The sequence below is a fragment of the Camelus bactrianus genome, chromosome 29 (genome assembly GCF_048773025.1).
Source record: "Camelus bactrianus isolate YW-2024 breed Bactrian camel chromosome 29, ASM4877302v1, whole genome shotgun sequence".
Classification (NCBI taxonomy): Eukaryota; Metazoa; Chordata; class Mammalia; order Artiodactyla; family Camelidae; genus Camelus; species Camelus bactrianus.
Genome location: NC_133567.1, coordinates 11,413,687 through 11,428,322, shown reverse-complemented (window position 1 = coordinate 11,428,322; position 14,636 = coordinate 11,413,687). Strand labels below are relative to the sequence as shown.

General features: G+C 40.7%; 1 protein-coding gene across 3 annotated transcripts in view; it reads right to left on the bottom strand.

Annotated features, from left to right (window-relative positions):
• PREX2 (phosphatidylinositol-3,4,5-trisphosphate dependent Rac exchange factor 2) overlaps positions 1 to 14,636 on the bottom strand; it is a 232,966-nt gene that overhangs the window by 189,048 nt on the left and 29,282 nt on the right. The window contains exon 2 of one of the 3 annotated variants that reach the window (XM_074354997.1): positions 9,800 to 10,230. The exons of the other annotated variants lie outside the window; for them this stretch is intronic. Within the exon in view, the coding sequence (XP_074211098.1) occupies positions 9,800 to 10,222 (423 nt within the window). The 5' untranslated portion in view covers positions 10,223 to 10,230. The remainder of the gene's footprint in view (positions 1 to 9,799; positions 10,231 to 14,636) is intronic. 3 annotated transcript variants of the gene reach the window in all.

Below are 14,636 nucleotides of genomic sequence, written 5' to 3'. Positions count from 1 at the left end.
TTTCATTTTAGTTGTTTATGTGCCTGTGTGGCCGGCCTTAGGGACTCCTTTCACACTCTGCTCGTGTTGACTGAATTCACCTGTTGCTATGTATTAGCTTGAAAATAAGAAGTCTTCATATCTTTGCTCCAACCCTAACATCTTCCGGTCTTTCCCAGTAAATGGTACCCATGTTCATTCAGTTGCTTAGGCCAAAAATTTAGGAAGAATTCTTGATTTCTCTTTTTCTTTCACAATCTATGGCCAATCCATCAGCAAATCCTGCCAGAAGTAACTTCAAACATAGACAGATTCTGAGTGCTTCACACCTTCATCTCCAGCACCGTCTCTCCTGAATTATTTCAATAGGAAACTAGGTTGGTCTCCTCCACCATCAACACTCCACCCAATAGCTGTCGTAGCTTCAGATCCGCTCCTCTACTTACAGCTCTTCAATGGCTTCCCATCGCAGTGAAAATAAAATGTCAAGTCCTCACTGTGACCCCCACGTCCTCTGTGATCCGCCCTTTGTCAACTACTTGTCCCACTTCTCTCCTCCTCCCTTGAGACACTTCATCCACTCGACCCCTCCTCTGGGTCCAGGCACCCCAGCTCCATCTGCATCAAAGTGCTGCTGCCTTTGCCTAGCGCTCACTCCCCGCTATTTCCATGCCTCACTCTTTCAACTCTTTACAGGCTCTCCTCAAATGATAACACTCTACAGAGAATTTTTCCCTGGATCTCAGGTCCTCACTCTTTACACGAGCCTATTCTATTTTTCTTCACAGTATTCATCACCACCTGAAATCCAAGTGTGTGCTTAGTGGTTTATCTTTGCATGTGTGGTCCCTGGAATGCACGCTCCTTGAGGGGAGGGAATTGGCCCTGTTATCATCATCTATCAAATACCAAGAACAGAGCCTGGCACAGGGTGGATACACAATGACTGTCTCATCCTATGAGGGTACTTGTTCCCTTTTGTCTAGGGGTAGAGGTAAAAATGCACAGATACTTCAGGACGTATGCATTAGCTTCCCAATGGGATGTCCACTTCCAGTAGATTTCAGGACACATTGCTGAGTATGAAATTTAGAAATGCACTTCTGCCATTATTCCTTGATCAGACCGTACGATTCTATATTTGACATCGAGGAAGCAGCTCCTTGTGGTTTGCTGGTCCTTTTAAGTTCTTGTGTCCTCTTCCCAACAAGTGCCCTGGAAACAGTCCTGACCAAGCTGGACGGGAAAGAGGATCTCTGCCCACACTGGGAGGCAGGGCCTGGAATTAGTTTTTCTGTCCCAAATTGAGTGTCCTAGAGTCAGCTGGGACACCAGTTTCCCCACTGAACTTCAGGCCAATAATTCACTTCAACAATCTACATCCAGACTATAAAATTAGGTTCTACCTCATTTCTGACTTTTATCCCAGTTCTTTTTCAGGTCAGGCCTGAAACTAAAGCCCACTGTATTTGGAAGAGGCCATGACAGTAAGTTATTCCCTGTTAGAGGCCACTCTCCCTCCCTCAAAGCCTTCTTCTCACTCCACTTCAAACAGCATCTCTCAGGGTCACTTCCGGACCAATGACAGTGCACCATATACTCCTATCTCCCTGAATACTTCAATGCTGCCTGGTGTCTACTTGCTGAGATGCTCAGGGCTTCCAGACACCCCTAAACACTGGGCCTAGTTTAGATTAGATTTCAGTTTACAATGCAGTTTATCCTTTACATATTATTTGCACTTTCACGCGCCAAGCCCTGCAAATAACTGCCCTCCACCATGTTAGTTACCCACACTCAGCCCTGGGACAATTTCATTTACATCCTTAAAAGGCTAATTCTTGAGTACCTAGGGTGATTCAAGTCCCCTGAAGCCAGAAACTATAGATATTAGAGGATATTTGCCTTTTTGCAATAGTTGAGCAAATCTGCATCTTTGTGAGTATCTAACAAAACTCACAGATAAAATTTGAACAGACTTAAGCTTTTTTTTAATGTGTTATTTCACATAACCCAGGTCAGAAAAAGATACATAAAATATTTGTTAGTTATAGCTTTTTTTTTTCCTGGAAGGAAAGTTTTCTTCTTTACCTGTACCCAACTTGCCTCATGAATATTCAGCTGTTGACAGAGCTGCAAGCCAATAACCATGGAAATGAACTCATTAATAACATTTTGCTGGCTCCTATTTGATTTATGAAGTATGTAGAAGTATTTATGATAGTTCATACTTTATTTTCTTCTTGGTTTTTGAAATATAATGGGTTATTGATAATAACTGTTACTCCAGATTTTCACAGTTGAGTTTATTTTTCTCATATTTCTTGAATGTATAAGCAAATGCTTTCAGATATTTGCCTTCTTACAGATTGTTGATATAATTTTTATAAAGAAAATTATGAATAAAATTATGAATGGCTTAAAACTGTTTTAAAATATTTTATATACTTATACATAACAATACCTGTTCCTCTTATTAATGCATTGATTAAAACTTGCTGGGTGGAAAAAAAAAAAAAAGAGTGATTTTTCTCGAAGGTCTTCCTTCACAGATTAACCGTGCTGTGATATAAAACAAAATAGAAAAAAACAGTAATAAAGCAAATAGTCACATATTGGTCCTTGATGTACCAGTTGCTATATACATATATATATAACTTTATTTAATCTTTCTGGTCTAGAAGGAGTAAGAATCTGCTACAGATCAGCATACAGAGAAATGAGCTAAAGGCATTAAAAGACTGCATCTGAAATAGAATCCCCAGAAGTCTCAGGCACAAGCCAAGTTCACATACACCAGCCAACTCTTTCCAACAAGCCTTCACCACGTGCAGAAGTGTGTTGAAGGCTAGTGTGCTAAAGGCTGGGAGCCAGAACAAAAAATATGAGAAAGATTCCTGGCAGGGCACTCAGAGCCTTCTCCAGTGCAAGGCAGGGACCCACTGAAAGCTGAGAACCACGGACAGAAGTGAGAGGAATCGCCCCATGGCCCTGATGGAGTTCATGCTACAGCAGCTCTCAGAATGCTGGGCTCAGGGTAGCAATATTGAAAGAGAGCTCTTAATGTGCAGAAAGCCAAGTGTGGCACTGAGGCCCTAAGGAAACTCCTTCGGAACACAAGAAGTTATTTGGAGAGCAGGCAACTAGGCTACAAAATGTAAAGAGATCTCTGATCTTTACCAGTGTTCCAATCCCAAGCCCTGCAGAAGAGTATATCCTGCCTCCATATTCAAAAAATCTGAAGCCAGTAGAGAACATATGAGTGGAAGGCAAAACTTTTTAAAAATACTATTAATAAAAAGTTTAAAGTAATATATCATTTATAACAGCATGAAATAACCAGAAAATTGGTTATAATCTAAGGAAAAGAAGTGAAAGCTCTCTACATTGAAAAGTATAAAACACTGCTGACAGTTACAGAGAAGATCTAAATAAATGGAGATAAACTATGTTCATGGATTGGAAGGCTCAATACTTATATTGGTTCTCCTAAAATTATCATAGGTTTATCACAAACTCAACTGAAATATCAGTAGATTCTTTAGAAGAAATTGATAAACTGTTTCTGAATTTTTATACAGAAATGCAAAGGACTTAGAATGGCCAAAACAATCTTTAAAAAAAAGAATAGTTAAAAAACTTGTCTTCCCTCATTTTAAGATTACTATAATGCTAGAATAATCAAGATATGGCATCGTGGGCATAGGACAGACAAATTAATCTATGGAACAGAATAGAGAGTAGAGATATAAACACAAAGATATAAACGTTAAATGAGTTTTACTAAGATGCCAATTGGATTCAATGGAAAAAGAAATGTCATTTAGATGTTTCCAGAAGCATCAACTACATCCAGCTGGAAAAAACAAAACAAACCTCAACTTCTACTTTATTTCTTCCATAAAAATTAATCAGTTTTATCACAGACCTAAATGTATAAGAAATACAGACCTTGCGGGAAAAAAAAAGTACTAGTTATAAAAGAAAAAATGTAAAATACATTTTATCATGACTGAAAGCTTTTGCCCCCCATCAAAACACCAATAATCAAGGAAATTAGCAGTCAAGCTACAGACTGGGAAAAAATTCTGTAATACATATACCTGACAAAGAACTTTTATGTAGACTACATAAATACCTACAACTCAATAATAAAAAAGAAACACTACCCAATTTTTTTAAACGGGTAAAAACCTGAACACAAAGAAAGATATGGAAACGTCAATGAGCACATGAAAAGATATTTCAGATCATTAATTACCACGAAAAAAAAAACTTAAAGTGAGAATAAAATAACATTAAGTAAATACCATGAACTAAAAGTATAAAGACTGACAATACCAAGTGTCGGCAAGGATGTGAAGTGGAACTCTCATGCATTTCTTATGAGAACACAGACTAGGAAGCACAGCCATGCTGAAAAAATGTGTCTCATAAAGTGAACGCTATATTTTCCAGGTGACTCAACGATCTCACTACATGGAATTTACCCCCCAAAAAGGGAAACATATGTCAACCCAAAGATTCATGTTCAAACATCCATGGCAGCCTTATTCATGATAGGTTAGAAACTGGAAACAACCTAAATGTCTGTCAAGTAGTGAACAGATAAACAAATTGTGTTCTCACTATGCACTATAAACACAAGTGAGTGTAACAATTTTTTTATAAATATTATCCCTGAAGATGTATTTAAGTGGCAATTGATGAAGTAAATATTTACATATCGTCTAATGAAACAACTCAATAGTTTTTCACTCATGTTGGCAATTTTCCAAGTTTTCTATGCAAATATACTTTCCTTAAAAAAATAAGTTCAACATGGTTTGGTATCTTGGATAATGAAGCACAGTTAAAACAAATGAATTTTGTCTATCTGTTATATAAATATCTACTTTCAGATTGTGGCATTACTTAATCAAGTATGTATATCTGGTTTTATTTAGGACTACAAATGATGCTCTAATAATAAGTTAAAGTGCCAATCATCAGGAATTTATATCATATTCTGTTTGTGGTACATATTAGTGAAAATAAAAAATTAAAACCAATAATAAAAGAACTTTTAAGAAAATGTTATGTAGTACATTAATCATAAAGATTTCATCATGAAAAGCCATGTAAATTCTACTGTGGCTTTACAATAACTCTAAAATTTATACTTTCACTATCCATAAAACATTTATTATGTAACATTATGTATGGAGCACAGTGGATATTAACAATGCACCAAGTAATTAGTCTAAAAGAAAAGAAAAGGAGGGAAGAGAAAACTGGGTGGGAGAGAATGGGAGAAAAAAGGGAAAAAAAGTTAAAAGGATAAAAAGTAACAGAATTCTTCTCCCCAAAATGCTTAAAATTTAGTTCTGGATAGAATTACACACTTATCAAATTATGGTAAAACATTTTGGGCCTCCTTAGCATAAAATGTCTTCTAGGATCAAACACCTGTCTCCTCTCCAGGCATAGTTCTTGCTTTTAACATCCCCCTGGATGTTACACTGACGGACATATAGCACAGCTCATAAAGATCCGTTAACTCACTCTCTGGACTTCATGGTGAAGTACTTCTTCTGAAAACTTAGTTAGCTTAGGATAATTCCTGGGCTGGGCTAATTCGGGCTTTCTCCTGTAGCATGTCAGTGGTGGTCTCAGCCAGCCCACCAGTGCAATAGATTTCTGAGACAATAAGAGCAGTCTATGGCCTGGGAACAGAAGAAAACATGGTCCATCTGGCTTGTGCAAATCACGCAGGACCAGATGACGGTAGACGAGCAATAATCAGTTTAAAGTTACATAAATTTTTATGCATCGTTTCTATAGAACTTAGTCTTTTTAAATATTATCTCTCAACCATTTATCTTCCTAAAGTCATCCTGTGACTGCAATCACTTCCTCCTTCAATGACTAGTGTTTCTAACGATAAGAACTGCACCAACCTGTCTGCATAAACTCAATCATCCTTCAGAACCTGGATCAGAGCCTGCTTCGTCCATGAAGATTTCCTCCAATCCTTTGTCCTATATTTTTTTTCTTAATTAAGTGGCCAATAGAATTAATTGGATAAAATGTTTATTGGGCATTTAACCTTATACTTGGGCATGCCCGTGGCACTGAATAAGGCCCATTGTGAATAGTCACTGAACTGAAGCAACAGTCTAAAATTTCAAAAAGTAGTTATAAAATATAATATTCTTTCTAAGAAACTAGAATTATAACTACAAATTAGATATCTCATCCTCAACCATCATCTGATTCCAAATGGATGCTATTACCTGGAGAAGGGACATAGTCTAATGAAATGTGCTCTAAGAAACAGAATTCTTAGGTGATTGAACAACCATTTATAAATACTCACAAATCTAGAACCATTTTTAATAATTGCTTCAATTGCTTCCTCATCATTAAAAAAATTAAAACATTTTGAAATCTGTTTACAAATGTAAGCCAAGACAGGTTGAAGTTGTTCAAGTTCTAAAATATATAGTTCATAATCTTCAAATATTATTTTTAAACACTGCAATTTTTTTCACAATCCCAGAATTTCCAATTGAAATGTGTTCAACTAAAGTTTTTTCTTAAAAACAACTAATTACACTGCCCTTGTTTAACTAAGGTACCAGTTATGACCCCCTACACCCTCTGAAAGATCTCAGTTTGGTTCCTCTAACAGGAAGACAGTTCCTATTACGTTCAGATGAATAACCCAAACTAATGGAATCTGAATCGTTGCTACAGAGGCTATGGAAAATAAGTTTGACTGCTTCTAAATCAAAGTGCTAACATTCAGGTCCTCTAGTTGTATGGCCCTTAACAATGATGTTTCTTGCAAGGCATTGCCCTGTTTTAAGAATGGCTAAATCATTATATGCTGTATTGGAACACTGAAGGAGATATATCTGTCTTAAAAATTGCTTATCATTAACACTCAATCTCAAATTTTTTTAAAGGCTCAATATCTGATTTTAAACAATCTGAGTTTAAACAATGTTCCATAAAATTATAAAATACTCTATTTCTCCAAGTTCTTAGATGTTTCTCAGACTAAATGCCTATTGAATGAATAATTACTAAGGAACTGTTAATCATACTTCTTAGCTGAGATTAATTAATACACAGCACAAAAATTTGAAATTTATCCATGAGAATAGAACAAAACCAAGTTATTAAGTTGGTTGGGGGGGGTCATATCTTAACACTTATGTCTACGACACTGTGATACCTCATACTGAACCACAGAGACAGCACAGAAACTGGGCAGATGTCCTTGATTTAACCTTCGAACCAATGTGACATTCCTGCACATGCAGCTTAGCCTTTGGCCTCACAAAAAACCGGTCTATACCGGTTCTGGAGAAAATAAGACAAAGAGCTAGTGTAAGTCAATATAGGCTCTATCTATGGAAAGACCAGTCTCTCATCAAAAGAATCTATATGCTCCCCTTTCAAAGGGCTTAATGCATTGCTTGTACCATCTTTTCAGGACCTCTTTCTCTGACTAGGGCTTTCCTTAAGCAAGAACAAAAAACAGTGAAGACAGTACAATTTGTAATAGAGGCTTACTATCTTTAAAAGTTGAGAAAGATTCATGTTAAAAATTCCAGATTTTTTAGATTACCTCCTAAAGCTGAGTGGTGGTGCCCCTCAGTGTGCTCCAGTCCCCACCACTCCCTAATGTTTACCGCTGAGCAGATTTGCTCATTTTTGTTCCCTGCCTCACCTTACAATGTGTTTCATTTGAACCCCTTGATATGACAGTTAAGTGTATGAACTTAAGTCACTCTGCCTGGGGTTTAAATTCTACCACTTCTTAGTTGTATGAGCTTGGGCATATCATGTTCCTTCTTCTTTCTGATCTTGTTTTCTCCTGGTAGAATTATAATAATCATAACTACTTTGTAGAGTTGGGAAAATTAAGTACAATGCTGATATCAAGCACATAGCGCAATGAATCAGACATGTACTTATTATTAAGGATAAGGAAAACACATAGACACACACAACTAGGGCAAGATCGAACTCCTTCTATTCCATTGCACTGAGTGTATAAAGCTGTAATTTCTGGAAGGCTTTCAACCTTAGGCCAAGACAGCAGGCCTACAGCCCTAGTAGCATGATCTAGGTAGGCCACTGGGGACCTTGAGAGAGGTGTACTTACTGCTGAAACTCAGTGACACCACGTCAGTGATGTCTGGCATTCTCCTCTAAAGTCAAAAATGGTCTATATCCCTGGCTACATATTACAACCACTTGGGGAAGGTTTAAAAAGAAATAAAAAACTGCCCAGACTTTACACCAAGTCAAGTAAATCAGATCCACTGGGGGTGCATCTAAAGATCATTGAAAAGCTTCCCTGATGATTCTAACATGCAGACAGGCTTAAGAACCACTGGTCTGCTACACAGACAGCAGCAGCCCTACCCAGCAATTATACGATGCTCAAAGATTCAGAGCAGAGGTTCACATTTTCACCAAGGAGCAGCTCAGGAAGCTTAAAAAAAAAAAAATCCAGAAATTATTGCTTCATCTAGCAGAAAGTATTCATTTTGTAAACACGCCAGCATTTTGGATATTTGAGTTACATACTTAGAAAAATGTTTATGGAATGTGGTATTTCTCAAAAAAAGTGTGTCCCTACATTGGTTATTTTAAAGGTCTATTTAGGTGCACTTTGATTTAGTTTAGCAATACCACATTAAGTAATTAAAGAAATAGCGGGTAAGTTATTTTTACTTAATACTAAGACAACTTTAAATTTCTATGGTAAAATCAAAAGTTAGCTACTTTAAAATGGCAAACCCACCAACAGATTTGCATGAAATATACAGCAACATTATCAAGACATTGCTAATATATGTGTAAGCTCTGTGCTAATTTGACTGAACAGTTCAAATATTTATTAAACTATAGGAATGTAGGCCTGAACGGCAAAGTAATAAAAACACTAGCTAGCCAAGTAATTTTATGTTGAGAAAATAAAATATTATTTTAGTAGTCTAATATTTAACCAGATCTGGAAATTTCTAACTCTTAAGATATTTAAGAAAAAGAATATGAAAACAAATATATGTATGTATTTGCATGACTGGGACATTGTGCTGTACACCAGAAATTGACACATTGTAACTGACTGTACTTCAATTTTTTTTAAAAAAAAAAAGGATATTTAAGATTTAGAAGTTTTAAAAATACATTTAAAGATCATTCTTAAGCAAAACTTAGAAGAGAGATAACTATTTGGAAAAAAATATTTTGAGGTAATCTAATGAAATGAAAATGCCACTTACATTTAAATGTAAATTTAGACTCACTCCACTTATTTCAGCATGTATTTTTATCAAATATTAGCTTTCTTTCCTTAACTCTTTTTCCATACTCATATCTCATCTGTTAAGTTTGCTCTCCTTTCCCAAAACCAAGGGTCACAGATCCAGGTGTTTATGGGGCAGACAGGTCGCACACAAGCAGGAGCAGGCAGTCAGGTCCCAACAGGGGTCACGATATGGTAGCCTGGAAATCTGGTCCACACACGAGTGATCTGCTTGCTCCAGGTTTTAAAATTTGGAAAACTCAGATCAAAAATCCAGAATTCCAGCTTATTCTGGAAAAGAAGGCATTCTGGGAACACTGGGGCCACACTCCCTCTCAGCAACAGCTGGCTGGAGCTGACCTCTGTCCTTTTGGACGGGACACAGGCTGTCTCCAATGTGCCATTACCACCAGTCACTTGTCATGTATACATTCCCAGCTAGCTTCTGGAAGCTTCTGAGAGCCCAATCATCTCACAAAAGGATAAGCTTGTCAGGCAAGAGACCCCTACCTTAGGCCCCGGACTCCGCAGCGAGGCTGGGGGCCTGAAGATGGAAGGCGAACAGTGGACAGCAACCCTGGGGAAGAGAGAAGCCAGGAAACGGCTCGCGTCTCTCTTTGGGGCAGTCAGGAGACGGCGCGGTGTGATGGGGAGAGACGAGGCCGGCAGACGGCGCTTGTGTCGTGGGGCTCCTCCACCATCTGCAGGCGGACTTCGGTGGGTGACTCGCTCTCTGAACACTGGGGCTCCAGGCCCTCTCTGGAGGGGGCAGCAGCGAGGGCTCACGGGAGTGATGAGTCCTTGGGGCCAGGCACGGGGCGGGGCTCCGGGGGCTTCGGGAGAAGAGGGGAAAGACCACGGGGTCTGGGCAGAGAAAACTGGCTTCGAGGCCCAGCTGCGCTCCCTCATCGCCACCAGCTTCAGTGTCTTCATCGGCGGAACTGAAATAATGACATAAGGGCTGCCAGAGGGCACCAGCCACAGCCTGCCTTCGCTCTCATCAACTTTTCATCACCGGCAATCCTGCTGCTCTAAATTTAGCCCTGGGGGAGGCGGCGCGGTGTTGGGGGGCGGGGAGCGCTGAGAAGGAGCAGGAGGAGGGAGGCAGATGCTCCGTAGTTGTGACCTCTGCAGCATCTTGGAAATTAACAGGATAGGAAGAGAGATGACCCTAAGCTGTATGACCAGAAGGTAGAAGGGCTCAGGGAGGTCCTGTGGTATCGGGACAAGGCTTCCCTTACATGAAGGGGCAAAAAGTGAAAGGGACGATTGGGGGTGGTCATTCAAAATGACAGAGCACTTCTGAGTGACTGCTCTCCTGCCTTACGGGGACACCAGAGACACCGTGTGCAGGTGCATGTGAGTGTTCACACGTACACACAATACTTCCGGTCCTCCAGAATTCCTAATGAGGAACACAGACCTATTCACAAATATCTGATTTGAGGCTTGCCTTAGATGGTGACAGTCTGGAAATGAGGATTAGCAGAGTGTAGGGAAGGGGCAGATTAAATGTAGCTGAGGGGGACCCTGGACAGCTGCTTAGAAAAGAAATTTGGAGCATCACAGATTAAGAAGGGCTTCCGTAGGCAAAAAGATGTGGGATAAAGGGCATTTCTAGCAAAGGGAACCATCTGAGGCCAGACTCAGAGGCAGAAGCTACTAGGTCCATCTGAGGACCATCAGGACAGTGCATGAGGTGGGGGCTGGGGGAGCAAGGCAGGAGGTGAACCTGAACATGCACCTGGAATTGTAGAGGCTTTTCAGTGTCAGCCTCTTACTTCATCCTGGACACATCTGGTAACTGAAACTCTGAATCCAATGCATATAGCTCTCCCTACGGAGAGATAGCCCCAGAATCCCTGCAGAAGCACAGCAGGTTGGAAAAAGGAACAAGAAACATTCTCAAGGTGCCCAGACGGTACAGAGAAAAAGAATCACGTTTAAAATGCCAGTAGTGGATCTGAATTGATCTGTTTAGCACTGCCAGCCAAATGCTTCGCTAGCTTCACTTTTAGGGAGGGCTGACCGGCTTCACACCATTCTAGAAAGACGGGAATATTGATGATAAAAAGAGCAGATATAAACACAACAGATATGAGTGACCTGGGGTGTTCTTAATCATCTTTAACTTTGGTCTCAGTGAATTCTACGCTGTGGCACAAGACATTCTCTCTAGTCCCCAGACAAGAGCTGGAGAGGGTCGCAGGGAATCACTTGAAGCTCCCCACCTTCCTGTTACTCTCAGCCACCAGGTGGCTGGCTCTGCATCCTACAACTTCATAAGGTCTCTGGCACCAGCGTAGTACAAAGTCAAACCTCTGCAGAATTACAGCAGTGACACAAATGGAAATCAATGACTTATCCTCAGTGAGATAAACGCTCTGTGGAAGTGTTACAGAGAGCTCAGAGACCAGTCCGGACATCGTGGACAATACTGATACCCACTGCATGCCCAGGCTAAGAGCAGGGACTCCATCACAAGACATGGTTCAAACCCTGGCTCTGCCACTTACTGGCTGGGCGATTATGGGCGATTGCTTAATCTCACTGTACCTCAATGTCCCGTCCGTAAGAAAGGGAGAATAAGAGTGCCCACCTCACGGGATTACTGTAAGAATTAAAAGTTTACACACACACACAATGCACTTGGCACTATGCCTTGCATACTAAATCATTTTCATTAGTATAACCTGACCAGCCCAAAAGCGATCCTAGAAAAATATATCTTTTCCCTATTTCTCCTGTTTCCAGCCAAAGGAAGCATCATGAAAACGAACTCTTCTCTCAATACTCTTTCACCAATCAAAGGAAATTAACCTTCAACTACCATCTCCCAAGCGATAGCCTGGTCTGAGATCTTTCCACCAATACAAGCGTCTTCCTAGTCACAAAGCTTCCTGAAAGCCTCAAGTAGAGCTGTGTTCCCTGCTAGAAACTTCTCGGTCCTGATAATAGAATTAAAGAGACATCACTCTGGATATCTCTGGTGGGCACCATTGGTTGTTCGCATAAACGAAGTAGCTCCACACCCACAGGTCAACAACGGACCTCAGGACTGGTCAACCCTGAATGCCCCGCCTTGACCTGCCATTACTCTCAAACCACCAGCTGCAACGTCCGTGTTCCTGCCCCTTCTGAATGTGTCTGGCCATCCAGGAAAGGGAACCCCTTCCTACTTCCCTTGCAGCCTGCTATACTCAACAGCCTTCTTAGCGATTCTCTGCCTCTGATTTCAGGACTCACAGGCTGTCCTGCTTAGCAGTGAGAGGTCTGGAGTTCCAGAGCAAACAGCACCCCTGACAATAAGGAAAACTCCAGTATAAAGTAAATCCGCATACAGATAGACTGCTCTGATCGTGACGTTTAGATCCAGTGTGAATAATAACATATCATTTTTTTTAAAGATAAGTTGGGTAACATCCCTTGCAAATACATTAGCATCAAGGTTAAGTATAATCTAAAAACAGTATGTGTTAAAATTAAAACAAATATAGCCAGGAGAATTAATCTCTATAACATTACATTAAAAATTAGAAATAGCAAGCCTCAAATAGAGAAAAATCAAATTTCCCACAAAGTAACTTCTTTACCAAGAGCATCGCCTTTATTCTCATTCCTCTGAATCGAAATCTGTTAATGTGCTTGGCAGCAAAACCAACCACATACCGATGAGTGTTCAGGATGCTATTGTGTTTGGCTTTGAAAACAAATCATGATTAGGAAATCAACATGGGAAGCATACTTCAAATATCCAAAAGCATTTTCTCTGCCTAGCAACTGGCAAGAACTTGGGGTGTTTTTTTTCTGGTTCTATGTCATGTTGCTCTGGTCACTGGAACAACGTGGTCGCTACAAAAGACAAATGGAAGAAAAAAAAAAAAAACCTTCTGCATTTAAGCAGCAGCACGAGTTTCGCCTGAAAGCCCCTGTGTGGGGACCTGTGTGACTGGGCTGGGTGCCTGCCGGTTACTGGCCAAGGGAAGGACGGGCAGGGGGGCCCCTCCGCTTCTCAGTCCTGGTTTCCTCCTCACCCCACACTGCAGCTAGGGACCTTCAGCATTTCCTCCTCTGGGAAGGCTGGGAATTGATTGTTTTTATGAGACGAACATGACCCAGAAAAGCATTCAGCACAATCTGCCTGTGTACTTGACAGAGTCCTCGGTGCTCCTTCCCACCAGAGAGGGTTTGAGCCCCTGTCCACCGCAGACATGCAAGTCTTCCAGGGGAACAGCAACAGCTCTTGGGCCCCGAATCACCACAACTCCTGGCCTTCATGTCTACATCGGCAGTCAGAGAAATTTATTTCTACCGGAAGTAGTTAAAGAAATGAAAAGCTCGCAGTAATTATTTTACTGAGTCGAGCAAATACCAATCAAACTACATCCACAGAGACATATATATGTGTGTGAATATCAGCACGACACAGTGACAGAGGGCTCTGGGTCCGAGTCCAAAATCCTGGCAGTCAGTGCCACCACCACCACTGTGTATCAAAAAGTGCTTTGTCATTCATTTGAAAAACACACTATTAAATACTAAACACACTGCTTAAGTGCTATGTGCCCGGCACTGAGTTAGCTTCTAAGGAATCAGTTAGAACTAAATCAAAGTCTTTGTCCTCTTGAGTTGATGATGCAGTAGGGAACACTGATACATATAAAAAACCTTACATTAAAGTGTGTTGCATGTACATTTAGTTTCAAGGCACAGAAGATGGAATGATCAGATCATTCTGAGCATGGAAAGGGTGACATGAAAAGGTTTTATTGATACCTTAGGAGGTTCTAAAGAATAGACAGAAATTCTTCAAGGAGCCAGAGGGGAAGACACTCAAGACACGGAGAACAGCAGAGCCAACGTGCGACGACCCAGTCCCCAGAGCAGGACTGGCCACAGAGTGAGACCGCGGTTGGCCTACAATGTGCCAGGCACTGTGCTAATAAGCTCCTGACTTGCATTAATGCAATCTTCACAACAGTTGGGATGTGGACACCAGCATCAGCCCCACCTTACAGACGTGCAAGGTGGAAGAGACAGAAATTTAGAACATCTTCTGTGATCACACAGCTTCGATCTGGGCCGTGTGGATCTAGAGTCCAATGTCCCTAACATCTACAGAGAAAGTGCACAGTAACATTTAGTGGGTAATCAGAGCAAGTAAATAAATGCACAAAACTCACTTGTATTTCTAGAGCATAACTTTCACGTGTTCTGGCAGAAGGGAGAGGGCAGGGAAGGGACACTGGGGATGCACAATCGGTAGGAGGAGGGCCTCCTAGGCCAGCCTGACTGCCTGTAACTTCTCCTGGGGACATTCTGGGCGAATGAACACGGTCACCACTCA